The sequence below is a fragment of the Phodopus roborovskii genome, unplaced genomic scaffold (genome assembly GCF_943737965.1).
Source record: "Phodopus roborovskii unplaced genomic scaffold, PHOROB, whole genome shotgun sequence".
NCBI lineage: Eukaryota > Metazoa > Chordata > Mammalia > Rodentia > Cricetidae > Phodopus > Phodopus roborovskii.
In genome coordinates this window covers 30,080,772-30,102,886 of record NW_026126407.1, presented here as the reverse complement: position 1 = coordinate 30,102,886, position 22,115 = coordinate 30,080,772, and the positions used below count along the sequence as shown (strand labels likewise).

The 22,115-nt window shown below is 37.5% G+C and overlaps 1 protein-coding gene and 1 pseudogene across 2 annotated transcripts in view; one reads left to right on the top strand and one right to left on the bottom strand.

Moving 5' to 3' along the window:
* Positions 1–22,115, bottom strand: part of Cnot6 (CCR4-NOT transcription complex subunit 6) — a 46,466-nt gene that overhangs the window by 21,659 nt on the left and 2,692 nt on the right. For both annotated transcript variants that reach the window (XM_051180835.1, XM_051180836.1), the window contains exon 2: positions 11,190–11,303. In XM_051180835.1, the coding sequence (XP_051036792.1) occupies positions 11,190–11,301 (112 nt within the window). In that variant the 5' untranslated portion in view covers positions 11,302–11,303. The remainder of the gene's footprint in view (positions 1–11,189; positions 11,304–22,115) is intronic.
* Positions 4,751–5,210, top strand: LOC127219369 (40S ribosomal protein S10-like; annotated as a pseudogene).

Sequence of the window (22,115 nt, the reverse complement as noted above, 5' to 3'; positions counted from 1 at the left end):
CAGTATAAAACCAGTATTACCACATAGAAATTTATCAGAACTTCTGAGATTTTTAGATTTGGGATTACTGGCATATAGACATTGCCAGTGAAATTCCTAATCTGATAATCTCAAATGTCCCAAAATTTGAAATTTTAAAACATGGATACTAAATTTTAGATGCTCATATCTGTAGTAAATAGATGGGTGTTTTAAAAGTATTTCAAATTTCTCTATAAAATGAAATTGACTAATGTCAGGTGTGATGGCACATGTTTCTAATATTGTCTTGAGAAGTGAAGGCAGGAGGGTTAGGCATCCCAGCTCATCCTCAGCTATAGTAAGCTCAAGGCTTGTCTGGCTACATGTGACACTATCTCGAAATGAACAAACACAGCCTATTTTAAAGCAAAACTGATAGAACTGTGATACTCAGGGCAGATACATATAACATCTGACAAAAGCACAAAGATGAGAAAGTTCAGCGTGAGATTCTAGCACAATATAGAAAGTGGCATGACAATGTACACTAAAATAAGTCAAACATTCACACATCAATTTATTTCAAAAAGGTAGAAAAACAAAATATAAAACATAATAGGGTAATTAAAAATTAATAAGATGGTGGGTTTAAGAGCTAATCAGTCACATTAAAATGTCTAAATAGCCCAATAACATGACTGATTACCAGTTTGCATTTAAAAAAAAATTTACATGCCATATTCAAGAAATGCATTTCAACTATAAATACATAGGAATGAAAAAACAAAAATAATGCTAACTCCAGAAGAAAGCTGGAGTAACTGTGTGGCTAAGAGACAAAGGAAACAAAAGACCAAACCAAATCCTAAAAGAAGTCAACTTAATCAGGAGTACACATTCCTAGGTACTAAGAACCTCCTGAAAACACTTTGGCAAAACCTAGCAAGACTGTAAGGAGAAAGCAATCAAGATATTTCAGAACCCTCCTCTTAATTAACAAGACAAAAAGGATATGGAACATACTAATAACTAGACCAATGTAACTTCACTGGCTTTAATGAACCATACAACAGCAGCAAAGACAACTTATTTGTCAAGTGCAGATGGAATGTTTACTAGACAAGATTCCACAAACTCAAAAAGATTAAAATAAAAGAATGTTTTCTGTCAAAATCATGTTGGGATTAAACTTAGAAATCAGTAAAGACACCTAGAAAATGCTAGAAACTACCTCACTGGCCAGAAGCAATTAAAAGACTATTACATATTCAACATATTCAAAGAAAAGAAATATAAGTTTCTACATTAATAAAGTTGAAAAGAAATTTAATCCAAACCTGTAATAGTAACAGAACAGATTAAACCAATGAATGAACCAACAGAACTTTTCAAAAGTTAAACACAGACAGACACACACACACACACACACACACACACACACACACACCCTCTAGCCAGAAACAAATGAGTCTGAGACCAGCACAAGCTACAGTGAGACCTTGTCTTTTTTTTTTTTTTTTTTTTGGGGGGGGGAGGGTTCGATACAGGGTTTCTCTGTAATACAGCCCTGGCTGTCCAGTAATTCATTCTGTAGATCAGACTGGCCTCAAACTAACAGAGACCCGCCTGCCTCTGTCTCCCAAGAGTGCTGGGATTAAAGGCGTGCACTAACATCACCCAGCAAGACCTTGTCTTTAAAAAAAAAAAATTCACATTCTGTTATGGTAAAGCCCACAAAGCCTCTGGGTTCAATCTTTCAGCACCATGTGGGAAAAAGAAAAGAAATGGATCATAAAATGAAATACCAGAAGTTTATAGTAGCTTTAACAATCACTTCCAAAACCAGGAAACCATTTAGCTGTCCAAGTAGGAAATGCTCCAATCAGGCACTGGAATGCTAACAGTGAGCACTTACACAGCTTTGAATACTAAGTGAAAAAAAGCTGTTTTCTGATATATCACACCAGCAGGGCATGGTGTGTGTTTGGGTCACCAGTGCTCTGCCCTCATGAACAGACTAATGTTGATATAATGGAAATAAATTCATGAAAGCTTAGTCTCCTCTCAACCTCTCTCAGTCTCTTGCTATATTACACTTTCACCTATGCTGTGCACAGCAAAGGTCCTCACCAGATGCAGCCCTTTCATCTCAGCCTCTGAACTGTGGTTCTCAACCTGTGAGGCGAGACCCTCTTAGGGGTCAAATGACCCTTTCAAAGGGGTCATCTGAGACCACTGGAAAAACTAGTTATTTATATAATGATTCATAACAGTAACAAAATTAGTTATGAAGTAGCAACAAAAACATTTTTATGGTTGGGAGTCACTACAACATGAGGAGCTATATTAAAGGATCATAGCATTAGGAAGGTTGATAACCACTGGTCTAGACTCTGGTCTAGACTCTGAAGTTATAAACTTCCAACTGTTTATAAATTACCTAGCCTGTGGTATATTTAAAGACTAAGACAATAAAGAACTTAAAAATACTCTTTTCAAAAGTACAAGATTTAAACAAGACACTTCAGTGAAAAGGACAGATGACAGTCATGAAATATGCTCAATATAAGCAATAATTAAAAAATATATTAAAGCCACAATAAGATAGCACTACATACTCAGAAGGATAGCTAAGTCTAAACAGTCACTATATGTCACTATGCTAAGGGTGCCAATCAGACATCTACTGGAGGGAGGAGAGGAGGGAGGGAGGGAAGAAAAGAGAGAGAGAGGGATAGAAGGAAGCCACAAGAGTTTCAAAAGTTTAAAAATACACTACCAATTGACCACAGATATTTACTCCAGAGAAATAAAAGCAAATGTGCAGTGGCCTTATTTGTAATGTTCAAATACTATAAATAGCTCTTATATATTCAAAAGGCTAATGGATAAACAAATGCTGCCACATCATGCAATAGAATACTACTCCATTAAAAAAATAATAAACCAAATGAAAACCAACACAAATGAACCTCAAAATAAGCATAAGTAAAGGAAGAATAAGTCAAAACAAAAAATATGCATCAGAGGTGAGGATGTACCTCAGTTGTCAGAGTGCTTGACTGGCATGCCAGCAGCCCTGGGTTTGATTCCCACCACTAACATATACCAGAATGTTGCTGGTCCCAGAATGAAGGACACAGGGACAGAAAGATTAAAAAATTTAAAGTCACCGGGCAATGGTGGTGCACACCTTTAATCCCTTGGGAGGCAGAAACAGGATCTCTGTGAGTTGAAGGACACCCTGGTCTACAAAATGAGTTCCAGGACAGCCAGGAAAACAAAACAAACAAAAAATTAAAGTCATCTTCAGCTACACAGCAAGTTCAAAAACAGCCAAGGCTACATGAAAACCTGTCTACCAGAAAAATGAAATGGCAAAAGTCATATTCGTGTCATTTATATAAATTCTATAAAACACAAACCTAGTACAGGAATGAGGGAAAGAGACATAGAAATGGCACAGAAACAAAGGATCGGATCCTCAGGAATGATGCTATACTACAAGGTGCATCTACAGGTCAGGGTATATCACTTTATTACAATATGTATAAATGCTGACTTTTAAAAAACATTATTTTTAATTATGTATATGTGAGTGAATCTCTGTGTGAGTATTTGAGGCTGGCAAAGGCTAGAAAACAGCATCCAATCCCATGCAGCTGCTGTTACAGTTGTTTTTGAACCACCTGATATGGGTGCTAGCAACTGCACTCAGGGTCCTCTGCAAGAGCAGCATATCACCAAGCCATTTCTCCAGCTCCCATACATGTTGATTTTTGTATGTCAACTACACTTTGGTTAAAACTGCGACTACCTTGATACAAGAACATTTCTATAAGGTGCCACAGTTAAGTAGAACTGTACTCCTTACATCTCAGTCTGTCTCAAGCCACTAAATTGGGTAAGAGCCACATTCTAATAAGTAACTTCATTCTGACATTCCTAGAATATTTTATTGATAAATATCAGGAGACAGGAAGAATTACTCTTCCCTGTAATCAAATTGTGGTAATTAGCAAGCTAAGGGACCATGTATAATAATGAACCTACCAAGAAATCCAATTAACTAAACTATATATTTATAAAGATTCTAGAAAAAAAATCTAAACATTTGATATTCTAGAAGTGGGGATTACAGCTGACCTTTACTGTTTAGTACTTCCTTGATTCTCCCACATCAAGTCAGTCATTCAGATATGTGAGAAGTGGACAAAAAGAAGTTACCTAATGCACACATTCACAGCAGTTCACCTGTTTACCTGCAAACAGACCCTAAGGGACCAGGCACAGTGAACCTATCAAGAGATCAAAGCAACTAACTCAAGAGATTTACAAAGATTTAGAAAAAAGTTCATAGCGTGACAAAGAACATTCCTGTTAGCATACAGAACACATATATTAACCAATAGTTTGTGCATATAATAATCAAATGAAATGGAAGACCCTATTTATCATATAAACAAAAGGTAAACTAGTAGATATAATAAGTATGTAAAACTGATAAAAAAAAAAGAATAAGAAAATCATCATAACCATTTAATTTATATAATAACATGATCAAAACAAAAAAATCTCCAGGATGATATTTATTGTAAATCGGAGCAATATAAAATAACCTATTGTTGCCAGGCAGTGGTGGCACACATCTTTAATCCCAGCACTTAGGAAGCAGAGGCAGGCAGATCTCTGAGTTAGAGGCCGGCTTGGTGTACAGAGTGATTTCTAGGACTGCCAGGGCCACACAGAAAAAAAAAAAAGCTTTTCTTGTTCCTTTCCAGGCTCTGAGATGCTGATGCCTAAGAACCAGACTGCCATCTATGAAGTCCTTTCTAAGGAAGTAGTGATGGTTGCCAGGAAAGATGTCCACATGCCTAAAGACCCCAAGCTAGAAGACAAGAATGTGCCCAACCTCCACAGAATAAAGGCCATGATGTCTCAAGCCTACGTGAAGGCGCAGTTTGCCTGGACATTCCTATTGGTACCTTACGAACAAGGGCATCCAGTTTCTCTGAAATCACCTGCACCCACTCTGGGTGAGGTGCCTGCCACCTGCACTGCAACTGGCAGGCCTCAGTCTAAAGTTCCAGAGGGTGAGTTACGCAAGAGGGGAGATGCACAGAGACACCTACAGAAGCAGTGCTGTGTCCCCTGGGGCTGACAAGGAAGCTGAGGCTGGGGCTGGTTCAGCAACTGAATTCCAGTTTAGAGGTGGCTTTGACTGTGGACAAGGTCAGCCACCTCAGTGAAGTTGGAGATTGTGTTGTGTTGAATAAACTTCAAAGAAAAATGTGAGGGGAAAAAAAATCTATTCAAAATACAATGTTAAGCGACAAAGTTAATAAAGAAATACCTATACAGATATATTATTTTGCATTAAAAAGCGGCATGGAATAACTTGTTTACGTGTTTGCACAAAGCAACTCCAGAGAGATGCAAAGAAACATGCAGAGAGGAATGATGGAATAAAGACTTTTGCTATGCACTTTTTTAAATCAACAATTTTTATAGATTCTGTGGCTAACTCTCCCTAAACCCAAGCTGCCTTGGCAGCAGGCCAGGAATGGAACCAGGCCATATGGGGCAGCTCTCCAGGGACTGAGAGGCAAGGCTGGCTCTCTGACCTTGCTGTGCACCTTTAAAGAGTGTGTGTGTGTGTGTGTATGTGTGTGTGTGTGTGTGCGCGTGTGCGTGTGTGTTCCCTTTTGTAAAGTGCCCTCATCTCGGTTCTATTTGGCTTATATCACCATCTCAGTACTCAGCTAGTCTAAGGTGCTTTCCTTAATCCAGCCAAGCTAGTACAACTTTCTCAAGGTAACACTTCAAACATTTGTGTTCTGTATTTATCACAGTTTCATAGCTATCTTGTCAGGGACTCCTAGTTTGCAAAATTCTGAAAATCTTTACATTTAATTGCCTACTCATCAGTCAGAAATGAATGAATGAATGAATGAATGGCATATAATAATCAAACTATCACTCAGCAACTGCTGTCTCTACTTGGACTTTCTCTCCCATTTTAGCCTGACCCATAATTATTTCTATAAATCAAGCATTAAAGAGAGAAGACTAAGCTGGAAACATAATGAAAGCTACCTGATTCTCAAGTTATACTTAACAGGTATCAAAAGAGCATCATAATATTCACTGTAAAAATCCTATGTTTTGAATCTAATATTTTAGTCACAGTCTATTATTCTCCACAAAAAAAAAGTAAATCTAAATAAAGTTTTCTCAATAACCTCAAATTTTACAGTGTCACAGATAAATAAATAAAAATAAATAAATAAAAAAGCTAATGTGTGGGTTTCAATAAGTTCAGATCCAAGCCTGTATCTCCTGGAAGCTTCCTTCGTATAGTTCTGGTTAATGCACTTCCTCCTGCCCTACACTGGTATCTCAAAAAGGCCTAGAACAAATATCGTTGTTGAACACTACAAGTGTACCTCAAAAGCAGGTAAAGTACTCCCCCCATTAAAATGGGAACAAAATTGATATGAAAGTAACTTGGTGCTGGGCAGTAGTGGCACACTCCTTTAATCCCAGCACTCAGGAGGCAGAGGCAGGCAGATCTCTATGAGTTCGAGACCAGCCTGGTCTACAAGGCAGGCAGGCTCCAAAGCTACACAATCTCGAAAAACCAAAAGACATCTTCAGGCAGACTTTTTTTTAATACACATCTAATTTTAGATTCCTATTAACAAGAATTTGTTGGTAGTGGGCAAAAAGTCCCACCCTAGGCAATAAACTATTGGCATCTGGTTGCTGCTGGGCAAGGGAAATTCAATTTTCTTCACTGGAGTGATACTTGGCATATCAACCACATTCTAGGGCAAGCCTCACATTCAGGAGTAATTGGCCAAGACAAACTGGACTCCATGTTTTATTTGTTCTTTAAGAGAAAGAAAGAGAACATGAAGTTGAAAAGGCAGGGAGATAGGAGAGGATCTAGGAAGGAGTTAGGAGTGGGGAATGAGTATGATGAAAATATATGGAATTTAAAAATAAGTAAAAATAATTTTAAAGCAGCTGTTTAACAACATTGCTGTTGGCCAACTGTTGCACTGGAAAACAACAAAGGCAGCAGTGATATGACAGGAAACCCAGAGAGCAGGGAATCAGGGAAAGGTATGAAGGGGGATACTCTCCAGAATATCAGTTCCAGACTCACAAACTGCAGCTAAGAAGTAAGCTACAGTAGATGCCAATATTCAAGAAGATGAACTCTGAAACCCTGAGGAAGAACAGTCAGTTAAACCAAGCTTCCAGCTAGGAGCTACAAATGGTAGAGCAATGATCCAACAGGCATAGATTCTCACAACCAGTGAAATCTGGCTCAAGTCAGATCAATCCCTGATTAAATCAAGGTCACCCACCCCCTCCATAATTAGCTGAAAAATAAACAAGTCAATTTACTCCTAAGGAAAAGACCATGACATTTCCATTCCCAGCAAAGGACTGAAAACCAAAGAAAAAGAGAAACAATAGAACAAAACCTCCAAGAGACTCAGAAGGAAGGGAGGGGGCATTTCCAGATGGTGGGCACTAGGCAGCATAGGGCAGCAGTGACAGGTGGAAAAGAAAGTCAGCTCATGTAACTGTTCCCCTTCTGACTGGTATCCTGAAAATATGTAACAGGACAGAACCCAGGCAGAGTCTGGTGGTCTACTGAAGCTTAGATGAAGCTGATGTCTGGAGAGGTCAAGGCAGGAGACATTCACAGGATGGAGTACTAAATAGAGCGCTGCATAGAGAAGTGAAGAAAGCCGTCGATGAGTTTTCACTTAAGGAATAACCCTGACATGAATTGGAGAGCAGAGAGAAACTAACAAGAATAGAGAAAGCAATCTTTGGGATCTCAAAGATCAGAACAATCTGATTTTCTACCAGTCAGAATGGAAAACCTTTTAACCAGGGAATACCTAGGAAAGTACTACTTAAAAGCAAGCTTCAAGGAAATCAAACTCTTTCCAAGATTTTGAACTCTACCTCAGAACAAAACTCATGAGTATTTCTAAGAACATAAAATTATCCAGAACTCAAAGAGTAAACTTCTGTACTTTCTATATTCAAACAAAAATTATGAAGCATGCAAACAAGAAACAAAATGACTTTAAATCAACCTAGAAATGAAAAAGCATGACAGAAACAGTGCCAAAGATGATAAAAGTTATATTTGATATATGCTTTTAAAAAAAGAAGGAAATGTTATGTAAAGGCATGGAAAACAAATTCCCACAATCTCTACAGTGCTGAAAATATTAGATGATACCAAAAGAAAAAATTAGTAGGAAAAAAAAAAAAGAGGAAAAAGATAACAGTGAATGAAGCCTAACTAATCTATAAGACATCTTTAAGTAAGCTTAAAAAAAAAAAAAAAAAGTAACCACATTCCAAAGGGACAGAGGAGGAAAGCGGAACAAAATAATCTGGCAATAGTGGTGTAAACTGTAAACCCACAGATCTAAGAAGCTTGAATAAATCCAATCACCAAAGAAAGTGGAGGGGGACACTACACCAGACACACCATAATCATGGTGCTTAAAGCCAGTGACACAAGGCTGAGCAGTGGTAGTTCACACCTTTAATCCCAGCATTCAGAAGGCAGAGGCAGGTGGATCTCTGTGAGTTTGTGAGGCCAGCCTGGTCTACAGAGTGAGTTCCAGGACACGCTCCAAAGCTACACATAGAAAGCCTGTCTTGAAAAAATTAAAACAGACAAAAAACCCAGAAACCCTGTCTCAGAGGAAGAGAGGAAGAAAAAAAAGAAAAAGAGGAAAAAAAAAAAAGAACACTGGTAAACCTAGGTGGACAAAACAACTTATTATTTGATATTTAATGAAACAGTATCAACATACAGTGAGAACTATAACACATGGGTAAAATTTAAAAATCATAAAGGAAGACTTAAAGTCAATCACTCTGTTTGATATGCCAAAATGAATAAATGGAATTTAAAGTAAAAACACCCCCATTTACATGTGCACTAAGAAAAAGGAGAGATACAAAATGATGAAAAGTATGAAATTCCATAGAAAGAAATCGTAACAATGAGTAGTTGAAAAAAACAGCCCATGTTCACAGCTAGGAAGATTCAATATTGCCAAAAAATGTCAAATCTTCCCAACTTAATACACAGATTCAATGCAATACCAAACAAAATACATTTAAATATAAAAATGTCTGCCCTCAACTATCAAGAGAATGAGAAAAGCCACAGAGTGGAAGAAACTATTTATAAAAGGGGACATCTGGGCAATGTATGAGGCCTTGGACTTATTCTCCAAAGTGAAAACACAAGAATGAGAAAGATATCTGATTAAAGACTTGTATTAGTTCTTGTTTTGTTGCTGACAAAGCAACTTAAGAGAAGAATGGGTTTGTTCTGGCTTATTCTAGTCCAGTGGTTCTCAACCTTGCTAATGATATAACCCTTTAATACAGTTCCTCATGTTGGTGACCCCAATCATAAAATTATTTTTATTGCTACTTATAACTGTAATTTTGCTACTGTTATAAATCATAATGTAAATACCTGATAGGTGAGCCCAAAGGGGCCTGACCCACAGGATGAGAACTACTGCTATATACAATTATACAGAACATCACAAGAACCCTAATGTAAACTACAGACTGTGAATGATAATGTGTCAACTTACTAAATGTTGTAATAAATGTATCACTAATATAAGATGCTAACAATGGAAAAAGCCTATTGCAGGCAAGGATACAGGAACTTCACACTTCACTCAGTTTTGCTGACAAAGGTTTCCAGTAAAAGACCAAGCCTCAAATAATAAGGCTGAGAACAATTGAGGCAGATACCTAATATCAACCTCTGGCATACATACCTACAAAAAAACACAGACACACAGTCTTTCTTTCCTATACAAAATATATTTTCAGTGTGGTAGTTTGAGTAAGAATGCCCAACTGACTGATATTTGAAAGTATAGCAAGTGGCATTGCCTTGTTGGAGTGTGTCACTGGGGCTCAATCTACTTTAGGGTTTCTCTCTCCTCTCTGTCTCTCCCCTTGTCCTGCTGCCTGCTGATCTAGATGTAGAACTCTAAGCTACCTCTCCAGCACCTGAGTTGCTGTGGTCATGGGGTCTCTTTACAGCAATAAAAACCCTAATTAGGACAATCAGGCAATAAAAAGTAAATGGAAAAATGTTTCTTTTTATAAATGTATCTCAGATAATGAAAAAAATATAGCAAAGAACCCACACTACAATCCTCAAAGAATCAATGGCTTTGGCCAGTAAACAGCAATAGGAAAGCTTTCAGATCTTACATTGCTTCTAAAGAAAATGTACTGTATCATCTTCATGATGCCACCCATGAGACACCATCTTAATTCCTGTCCAAAAGCTTAAATCTCAAGTCTGTTTTAGACTCTGGACTACCCAGCCATCTATCTGTAGAAAATAGATGAAGAATATACTGAGCTGCATTTTGAGTATGCAATCTGAAAAGTACAGGCTGGGAAAAAAAAAGTGCTTGACTGTCAACACACAAACAGCAAGGAAAAGAAAATTTGGAGAGGGAACCTGTAATAAAGAAAGCTACTAGATAAAGAAGGTGGAGGAGCTACTCTACAATGCTTAAATAAGCATAATTTAAAACTACAAGGACTGACTAGGGATGTAGCCTGAAGAGTGCTAGCAAGCAACCAAACTGCAGACCTCTGGAAAAGCAGCACATGCTTGGAACCAGGGAGCCATATCTCCAGCTTCCTACAGAACTTCTAAATATACTGTCTTTAAGAAATTTATGCCAGACAGGAAGTGGTAGCCCAGCCAGGCAGTGGTGGTGCATGCCTTTAATCCCAGGTAGACAGATCTCTGTGAGTGAGGCCAGCCTTGTCTACAAAGTGAGTTCCAGAACAGCTAAGTCCACACAGAGAAACCCTGCTTCAAAAGAGAAAAGAAACTTATGCTAAATTATCTCTATGAAAACAGTCTCAGCTTTAAGACTTCAACTAGACTGTTTCCACATACAAACTTATCTATTACAGACCAAGACAAGTAATCATATTAATAAAAACACTAAAATCCACAGTCCCTACTATTTCCTTTAGAGTTGAAGTAAGTAGTTGGCAGTCAATGAGATTTAAATTCTGACTCAAATACAATTGTTGTTTTCTATGTGTATTAATAATAGAAAACCTAATTTTCCACCATACTTTTAATTTCTATGCCATAAATTCATGCTTCCATGTCTTACCACTTATTTCAAGCTCTGCCCAATGTGATTTCTTTCCATTAGCTGCTTCCTCAGAGGACATAATTGTGTACATCCTCCGAGGGTCAGGGGGCTCGTATTTTTCTTTGGGCATGCCTGTTAAATAAATGAAGAAAAGAAACTAATCAGTACATATTGAAGAACCAAATAAATAAAAACATCATTTCTTAAAAAGCAGGCACCTGGGGGCTGGAGAGATGGCTCAGCAGTTAAGAGCACTGACTGTTCTTCCAGAGGACCAGGTTCAATTCCCAGCAACCACATGGCAGCTCACAACTGTCTGTAATTCCAAGATCTGACACCCTCACATACATGCAGGCAAAATACCAATGTATAAAAAAAATTTTAAAAGCAGACACGTATTAGGATCATTAAATAGGATTTACTAGCAAAAGGAACTAGGCGTTCCATGTAGAAATGGTGATTTTCAGTTCCAGGATACATCTGATTAAAACCAGGAAGATAATAGATGTGATAGCTGAAGAAAACATAGCTGTTAGCTTAAAAAGGGCTCCACTGGCCAAATAGAAGAAAACCTGAACATCACACAAGTTAACCACAACCGAATCAATATAATCTGCATGAATTCATAATTTCATCTTTAATGTCTTTTACATTTATCTGTGTGTGTGTGTGTGTGTGTACACATACACATGCTCTTATGCACACACACAGGCATGAGGAGACCAGAGGGAAACTTGCAGAAGATACTCTCCTTCTACCAAGGAATCATCCCTTCATGTAAAATGTCCACATTACATACACTTAGTAGCTGTTTAGAATATACTGTCACAGTATCACAGTACCTGTATTTAAGTATCTTATTTACTAATATCCCCAGATACAAGAACAATGATGCTCAGAATTTAGAAAGCAAAGATGTAGTAAAGTGTTTTCTCTGACTTAAAATGTGAAAGTTCTCAACTTTAGGAAAAATAAATTCTTGCTAGCTTTACATTCAACTATTAATCTATTATGCTTAATTTAGAAAGCAAATGTTATGATAAGTATGTGTGTATGCAGAAGTGGGCATATGATATGCATAGGGTTCGCTACTATTAAAGCCTTAGGCATCCATTGAGAATCTTAAAATATACTCCACTATCATATGGGGAAACTTGTGTTTGTTTTGTTTTTTCAAGACAGGGTTTCTCTGTAGCTCTGGAGCCTGTCCTGGAACTTGCTCTGTAGACCAGTCTGGACTCAAACTCAGAGATCCACATGTCTCTGGTTCCTAAGTGCTGGATTAAAAGGCATGGGCTACCACTGCCCTGCTGAAACGTCTATACTCCACATATAAGCCACTTATCCACCAAATTGCTAGTATCTGTACTGCTGTGTCTTGGGGCCACTTAGCAAAATAAGCATTACTTGAACACTAGCCACTGTGGTACCATCATAGTTCATCTAATATGCCAGACCAAATGATTAAGGGGCAGGTAGTTTATTCAATATGAATACACTGGATAAAGGCATTATTTATTTCCTGGGTATGGGACAGCACAAGTATTCACCATGCTATAGAAATGGCTTCTGATCTAAAACTTAAGAATCTATGCACATTTCTGTAATTTTCCACTTATTATATCTAGAGTAAGACTGACCACAGACAAACTACCAAAAACACAAAGTTCTTTGTAAGATAGATAGTTGAAAATATGGTACAAGAAATATACCACATGAATCAAGGGCATCTTTTTGTGCCAAAAGGCAAAATCTAATGGGGCTTTCATGGCAATACAGAACTAGCTAAAAGGAAACCTTTTTTACAGATCATACTAATAATTTAGTTAAAAGAGTAATAATTATAGTAGACTAAAAAAAAAAATCAATAAAATATGAGTACTTCAAAAAAATGCTAAAACCAGAGGAATTAACACGATGCCACATGTCCTACAGAAAAATATAATATAGAATATGAAATAATAGCAAAGATACTATCACCATAACCATCAAGGCAAGGAGAGAAGAGGGAGAGAACAAATAGCAGAGATCAACATGTAAACTAGTCACTCTGATATAGAAAAAAAAATAAATCAGAGAATTGATATCAAAAAGAGAAAGGCCTGCCCAATTATCTTTTCAGAAGGGAAGGGAATTCAGAGGAATCAAACCCCAACTAAAGGAAAGCTCTACTTTACAAAAGAATGACAACTAACAGAGTTTGACTTTGTGGCTAGTAAAATGGTTAAGAGCCCTGCCTGTTCTTCCAGAGGACTAAAGTTCACTTTCCTAGCACCCACATGATGGCTCAAAACTGTCCTGTAACTCCTGTTCCAGCAAATCTAATGGCTCCTTCTGGCTTGAGGCTGGTAGACACCCAAGCGGGACACAGACATATATGGAAGGCAAAACACCCCCATACATATTAAATAGCCAGAGCAACATAACATATAAGACCCTGCCTCAAGTAGACAAAACAGCTAATAATACAAATGAAAGAATTAAGTCAACATTATAATGTTCAAGTTATAATAATTTTATATCTCCTAGTGATTATTATTCAGGCAACAAATATAAGCTAGGCTAAAACCATTAGCACTGAAAAGAATGTTAACACCAACACAGACTGTTTTCAGAGAGCATAAACTACAAAAATGTTCAGCAGAGGAATAAACTGTTACCCATCTCCTTGTCAATCATAGTAATCTTAATAGCAGAGAACCAGGCATCAGGAGACTTAATATGATTAACTATGAATGTTTACCTTAACAAAAAACAAGAGGACTTGGCCAGATGATACCTCAAGTGCAATTATAGTTATCCCTTCCCTGTGGCCCAGAAATAGATTTTAACATTAAGTCCAAAAACAATTTGATACAGATGAACTATGCTTCCTTAAGGGAGATTTCTTTATACTTGCTGAGAAATTTCAGTGTGACAAGCACTGAGTCAGGTATTAAGAATGAAAAATAAACGAGAAAGTGCTGAGAGTAGTTTACCTTACTTGTTACAAGAAAGCTTTAACCTATAGAGAAAAACAAAAATGTTATAGCAACATAATCATACTCTAGCCCTTTATTTTTACTGCTTTATTTTTTCTAGATGATATGCACACTTTTAGGATTACAATTGACCTATATACCACTCTTAAATTAGTCTTCCTACAACTGAGTTCTATCTAATTACACTAAAGAGCCATCCTTTGTCACATATACTTTCTACTCTAAAATGGCAAAGTTAACTTTTGGTCCTATGTCAGCTTTAAACTAAGGATCTATGGCATCTCCTCTACTCCTTTTTCTGATCTGTTGGAATGGGAGGTAGCTGTGTGGCAGAGCCCTACTTGGCATGTACAAAGCTGTGGATTCCATCTGTTGCACTGCAAAATAATAATAAATCTCTACATCTTATAAAATAAATTCAAACTTCACAGGTTATCGCTCAGAATTCCCTAACTCTCCCTTTTTCTGTTGTTGGTGGTGGGTTTTTGAGATCGGTTTCTCTGTGTAGCCTGGCTGTCCTCCAACTCAGATATCAGCCTGCCTTTGCCTACCAAGTGCTGTACTGAAGGTATTATGCCACCATTACCCAGCTACCCTATCTTTTCAACTTCTCTTCCAACACCTTTCTTTGTACTGTTTGATTGAGCCAGTAAACTGATATCCCTCTTCAGATATGCTCACTTTCACCTCCAAAATATCAGTTCTATAATTTGCACACTGAAATTCTAGCTATTATTCAAAAGGTTAACTGGTGGATCACAAACTGTTTTCCCACAACATAGTACCATGAATACACTCACCAAACAAGATTAGGCAAAACAATTAAGAGTTCTGTTGAATGTCCTTGAAAGAACATTCCTACAGATTTACTTTCGTTTTATGTGTATGCAAAAGCTCCTGCATGTATGTTTGTGTATCACATGCATGCCTGGTGCCCGCAGAGAACAAAAGGAAGTGCTGGATGCCCTCAAACTGGAGTTATAGGTAGGTTTGTAAGTTGGAACCAAACTCTAATCCCTTTTAAGAACAGGTAGTGCTCTCCAGCCCTATTTGTTTCTAGGCAGATTCTCACTATACAGCCATAGTGGGCCTGCACCTCACTATGCAGACAAGATTAGCCTGAACTCAAATGCTGGGATTAAAGAAGCCCACCACAATAAACAGCATTAAGATTTATTCATTTTCCAAAGACTATTCTGAAATTAATAGCATCACAAAAAACTAGAATAAAATGTAACGTTTCCAATAATCCTATACCAAATGTACTACATACAGCCTATCATTCCTTTTACCTCACAGTAGGAAGGAAACTCAACAATGAGTCTACAAATTTCAAAATAGATGAACAGAAACGAGTCCTAAGCTATACTTTCAACGAGGGAAGTAGGAAATAGTGGTTTTTATGGGGGAAAGCAAGAGTGCTAGGGAATGAAACCTAGGGTCTTGTGCATGCTATTCTACCACTGAACTATACACCCAGCCCACAGTGATATTGTAAAACAGAAATAAGGAAATTAGATTGTATATATAACTTCCTTATTTTTTATTGTTATATTAAAAAAAAAAAACTCACCAAGCCACTACTCTAAAGCTCTTACAACCTAAATTAATTTCTTTTAGACAACTCTGCTGCATTGTTTCTTCCAACACACAAAATGTCATGTAAACACAAGAATTAGGAAAATACTACTTTTAAGAATAGAAATAATCTTGAATTCTGTATTAAAATACAGGACATCAGGTCTACCACATACCTTAAAATATTTATCTTGTCCACAGGTCACAGCTGCTAGGAGACCAGACTGGTGCCTAGCCCAATTGTCATCTGAGAGGAGGCTTTCCTCTGGCAGCTGATGGGAGCAGATGTACAGACCCATACCCAAGTGTTAGGCAGAGCTCAGGAACTGTGCAGAAGAGAGGGAGGAAGAACTGTAGGAGCCACTGGGGTCTAGGACACCAAGAGAATATGGTTCACAGATTCAACTAAGTAGGGTTCATAGGGACTCAGAGATTAAAGCAGCAACCATGCAACCTCATAGCTCTGTGATAAATCCTCTGCATATATGCACTGATTTTTTAGCTTGGGATTTCTGTGGGACTCCTGGGAGTGGGGATGTCTCCGGCTCTTTAGCCTGCTCTCAGGACCCCTTTTCTGCTGGGCTGCCTCATCCAACCTTAATATGGGGGTCTGTGTCTTACTGCATCATTATGATATGTTTAGTTGGTATCTCTGGGTGGCCTGCTCTTTTCTGAAGAGCGGTGGACCACAGAGAAGAGGGGAGGTAGGGAAGAATGACTGAGGAGTGGAGGGAGGGAAAGTTGTATGATCAGAATATATTGTATAAGAGAATAAAGAAAAAAAACATTTACCTTGCTTTAATACATATATTAGTTGTAGTCTAAAAATTAAGATGTCTTGGCAGACAGTCCTAACTTACTTTATAACTCCAATTTAGTTATGTATTTTTACTCACTTTAAACCCAAAATCACCTTGACTCTCAAAGTCATCTTACTGCCCTATGTAGTGCTGAAAGCCTGTATTCCCAGCACTTAAGAGGTAGAGGCAAGAGAACCAGGAATCTGAGACCAGTCTTGGGAGAAAAAAAAAAAAAAAAAATTATCACATTTATTTTCTCGTCTTTCTAGGCAGGTTTCTATCATATACTTTATAGGTAAGAAACCTCACACAGGAGCTGTCCTCAGTGGAACTTTCAGTACACTGGTGACACTAAAAGTTTTCTAAGACCATAAATTTCTCACCAATTCTGCCTTAAGCCTTTCAGCTCTTATCTAAGTTATCTGTACAGTCTCAGATTTATTTCTTTGTTCTCTCCTCCTACCTTTATCCATTCTAGGTATCATCTTTGGTGACTAGCCCCAACATACATTCTATTTGACTCTCACTGAACCTGAGACGAAGTCTTTAATACAGTTGTCCCAGAGCTTCTGCCAAGGAATGGTTCCAGAATAACTGGCTCCAGGAACCAAATGAATACACAAATTCCAGGATGTACCTTATATAAAAGATCTATCGATGGGCAGTGGTGGTGCACACCTTTACTCTCAGCACTCAGGAGGCAGAGGCAGGTGAATCTGAGTTTGAGGCCAGCCTGGTCTATAGCTCAAGTTCCAGGACAGCCATGGCTACACAGAGAAACCCTATCTCAAAAGCATAAAAGAGGGCAAGAAAACAATCTGTACATTTTTACATTGGTATTTTTTTTTCTAATTTTATGTTCATGGTTTGTTGAGTCTAAAGATATGGAAGGCAAGCTCTACATGAAGGAACAACAACAACCAAGAAGCCAGGTTTACTGTTAGAATGATTAAGTGTATTTTTAACCTACCCATTTCCTCTGGGCTCATCACAGATCTCATTGCCCATTTAACTTCTCTAAGGAATCTCTGTGCCATAGCACATGCTATTACTTCTGCCTGAAAACCCCAGATAACTCATAGTCCCTAGACTTTGCTCAAATGCCACACTGGATATCTAATTCTAAAAGGATGGATTTATCCCTCCCTAACACAGGAGTTTACTATCTCTTGTTCTGAGTTATTCTTAACCTTGAAAATTTGGTCTACTGCTCCATTCACTAATCTTACCTTAATTTAAACCTATTATAGTAGGTACTCTGTGATTTTATTTGTATTTTTAAATATTTTTATATGTCTAGTGTCTACTAGTTAGTTCATACTCAATCATTATGTGAATTCAAGAGGGAAAGCTGTTTAAAACACACAAACACACACACACACACACACACACACACACACACACACACACACACACCCCAGAATATGAAAAACTTAGTACCTAGGCTTCAAGTGATGGAAGGCAAAAATCCAGAGAAACCAGACAAAGAACCTTTCTACTGTCCACTGGAACTGATATTACTGCTTCTAGGATAGCATGGGGTAAGAAGCAAAAAGTCAAACCATCAACAGCCATAATAGCAAAACTGAGTTGGACCCCTGGCAAATTTTTGTATATTCACTACTTTTCAGGCCTATCACACACTTCACATGCACTGAAATGGTAACCTTCCAGCCAAGTGTGGTGGTGCAGTCCTCTAATACCATGCAGAGGCAGACTGGATTACACAGCAAATTCCAGGCCAGCCAAGAAATCTGGCTCTACTTAGGGAGACTTTACCTCAAAAATATAAACAAATAGATTTTTAGATCTCAAAAAGATTAGCCTTTGACACAATTAGCCCTTGATACTCAACCCTATTACTCTACACATACAAAAAAAGGACAATCTAGAAAATGAGAAACAGCTATTATACAGTATCTATATTATCTTAATTCTCATCGCAAAACATAAGATAAAAGCTGTTCTTTCTTCACAGAGGGGTCTGATACACAAGTTTAAAATAAAATATATGGCCAGTGTCACACACTTTCAATAAAGCTAAGGAATTTCTGAACCATAGCTCAATGCTTGACTGTCACTAATTCCAGTACCTTCAAAATTGTTATAGAATTTGCTAACTTTTCTACCCTCTATTAGAGTTGATGTCCATATCCTCTGATTAAGACGTAAATGAACTCTCTAATCCCAGTATCCTGGCTCCTTTCATTCAAACTCCCTATTTTTACTACCTGCTTCCTAAGTATATCACATGCACCATCTCTCCACCCCACTCAGTGGGTTTCCACATATAAAGTCAAAGCTGTTCCTGACTTCTACTCCTCTCATCCTTGCAATATATGCTGCATAGTGCAAGTTGTGCATGACTTATCTGTGGATAAGCTGCTTTCTCTGAAATACCCTACTCAGACTGACGACCCTTACTCATCTTTCCAACTGCAGCTCAAAGATCTCTGAAGTAACTCCTTCAAAATTCCCAGGCAAAATGAGATTCTTCCTGAGGACACACAAAATGTTTTATATATTTCTAATTACCATATAACCTCATTATGTTTATTTTTCACTTGTCTTTCTCCACCACTACAGATCCACTTTGAATTGAATAATACTATTTTCAAATACTTGTTCAAGTATAAGCAGTTCTTCTGTTTGGGAAAATGTGAATCTGTTCCTACATGACTGACTTTATACTGAACAATCTAAGTACATTGTAAATTTCTCACTTTTTATGTGCTATTTTATCTGTGTGGGGGCGGGGAGACACTAGATGAAGACATAAAACTGCCCCAGGTGAAACTGAGCTGCAAAAAAATATACAAGATACACACAGGAACATTAAACAGCAAGTCAGCTCCTCCTGTGTTGTGGATCACACCCATTCAATTCTGGTGTCACAGCTTTCTAAGGTCCAGGTACCTCTCCTAGCAATTCAGAGTAACTTACAAACAGCAACCCTGAAGATGTCCAAACTCAAAACACCAAGTGGTTTTTAAATACCAGTTATTGTAATATTTATCTACTTCTTAACCATTTAACATGAAAAAAAAATACTACTTTCCTTTGGGCCTCCAGCTCACAAACACTAACATGAAAACTTATTATTAATTATGAGAGCTTAGCCTTAACATGCTTTTTCCCAAGTAGCTCTTAAACGTAAATTAACCTGTTTTTACTAATCTATGTTCTGCCACATGGCTTGGGTACTACTCCTCTGTATCATATGTCTGACTTCAGAGTCTTGCTGGCATCTCTCAAGTACCAAGATTCATCCTGGGTTCCTCTCTCTGCCCACAAGTCTTGTCTATTCTCTTTTGCCTAGCTACTGGCCATGTAGTTCTTTATTAAACCAATCACTGTGATACATCCTCACACAGTGTAAACAAATATTCTGCAATATCCCCCCCTTTTGTCTAAAAAGGAAAGGTTTTTTAACTATAACACAATAAAACTATATACAGTAAGACCAATTATCAGGTAAGAATTAAATCCATCATGTCTAGTCCATTTGTATTTTGCAAATTCAGAGAAATAACTCCAATATCTATCCTCTCAAGATGAGTCCAAAGTTTTGCACCTAATTTACTTTCTATTATGACTAAGGAAAACTCTATCTGGTAATTCAACCCCATCAAAGATCCAAGAAAGATGGATATACTATTATCTGAGTAAACAAGAAAGTGCAGAGCAAACAACTTTCCAAACTAAGAAACAACAGAGACATCTGGCTGCCTGGACAGTCACCCCAGGGTTCCTCTGCAACATTAGGACATCCATTTTCAGCCTACAGACCTAAAATATCTGACAGACTCAGCTATGAAGCAGGAATTTTGAGGGACTGTCTCACTTAGTCTTGGCAAAATTCAGCAGTTGCCTTTGTGTCCTGCTTATCCAATTTGGTCAGCATACTGTTAGCAGTCAAAGTAAGAGGTATCTTTGTCCAGTGGATAACTTTGCCACAAATGAAAGCAAACTCCATATGAAGGTTTTTCAATGCCCATCTTTTTTGAAGTAGACTGCTGCTGTGAGGAGCAGACTTGTCTCACTGTCACGAAAAGCCTTGTTATTAAAACATCTTAAATGTCATATTCTGTAATTATTTGAAGTGTTTGAAGACCGTCTATCTAAAACACATCTCTGTTCGACCTTGAAAACATAGCTAACATGACTGCAAGTTTGACTGTTATATTATAGATGACTAACTACTAACTTGCATTTAATTATCCTAAATAATTTGTAATAAAGTTTCTAAGAACTAGAACTATACATTACATTTTGAAATGATGTAGGTGCAATATCTTAAACAATAGAAACTATATAGAGTCTAACAAAAATAAACTTACATTTGTATCAATACACAAAAATTCATACCAATGTAAAGTATGAGATTAAGAAATGCTTTTTAGTTTAAAAGCAGACTCAATAATCTATCTTTTTATCCTATCATTCCTATACCTTTTGTTTTGTTTTGTTTTACGAAACAGGGTTTCTCTATGTAACAGTCTTAATTGTCCTGGAACTAGCTCTGTAGACCAGGCTGCCCTCGAACTCACAGAGATCCACCTGTCTCTGCTTCCCAAGTGCTGGGATTAAAGGTGTTCCCCTCCACTGCCCAACTCCTATACTATTCTTAACAAACCCCTGTTCTTTTTAATGATCTGTGCGCTGTACCCCAATTCCACTTCCTCACAAGTCCTGAGATTTCCATACAAAACCTGTAAAAACAGCTATACTGAGTTCTATGACCAGGCAGTGGTTATGCATGCCTTAAATCCCAGCACTCAGAAGACAGGCAGGTGGACCTCTTTGAGTTCCAGGACTGCCAATGATACACAGAGAAATCCTGTCTCGAGAAATCAAAAAGAAAAATGTAATAATAAAAATAAAAAGATCTATGACTTCATAGTTTCAATATTATCCTTCCAGGAATTTAGGAAAACACTCATCTTTCCCCCAAAATTTCACAAAATACTTACTATATCCTAACAAATCATAGTATTTCTAAACAGCCTGACCATTTTGATTCCTAGTTGGGCTCTGGGTTGACTTCCATTTAAGTTCTTAAGCCTGCCTGAGCTCTAAGAAGCAAAGGTCACAAACCTCAAGTTTCCTGTGTACCATATTAGGTAGGGCTTTCACTGTTTTGGCTGCTTTTTAACATCTTCCAAAACACTAACATTCTGATTTTACACGGTCCTTTATTATAAAGAACTGGGCAGCCTTCAAGCCCATTACAAAAGGAGCCACAGGCACCATATCAAAGTAAATAAATAAATAAATAAATAAATAAATAAATAAAGTCACTAACTCAGTATTATTTCAAGTATGATTTGAATTTTACTTGCACAATCTATTCCCCACATGGATGCCAAGTTACCTTTAAATCACTTTATTCCTTGCTTTAAATAAATAAATAATAAGAAATAAAAATAGGAGCCTCCTTTGCTACAGGAGAAAGGAATAAACTTCTAGCTTAGCAAGCACAGTCCTTCAAAATCTGGGCTAGACACACCTTTGTAAAATTGTTCAAGTCACTCCCACTGTTCCAGAAACATCTTACCATTGGCCTTACCCCCAAACCTGATACC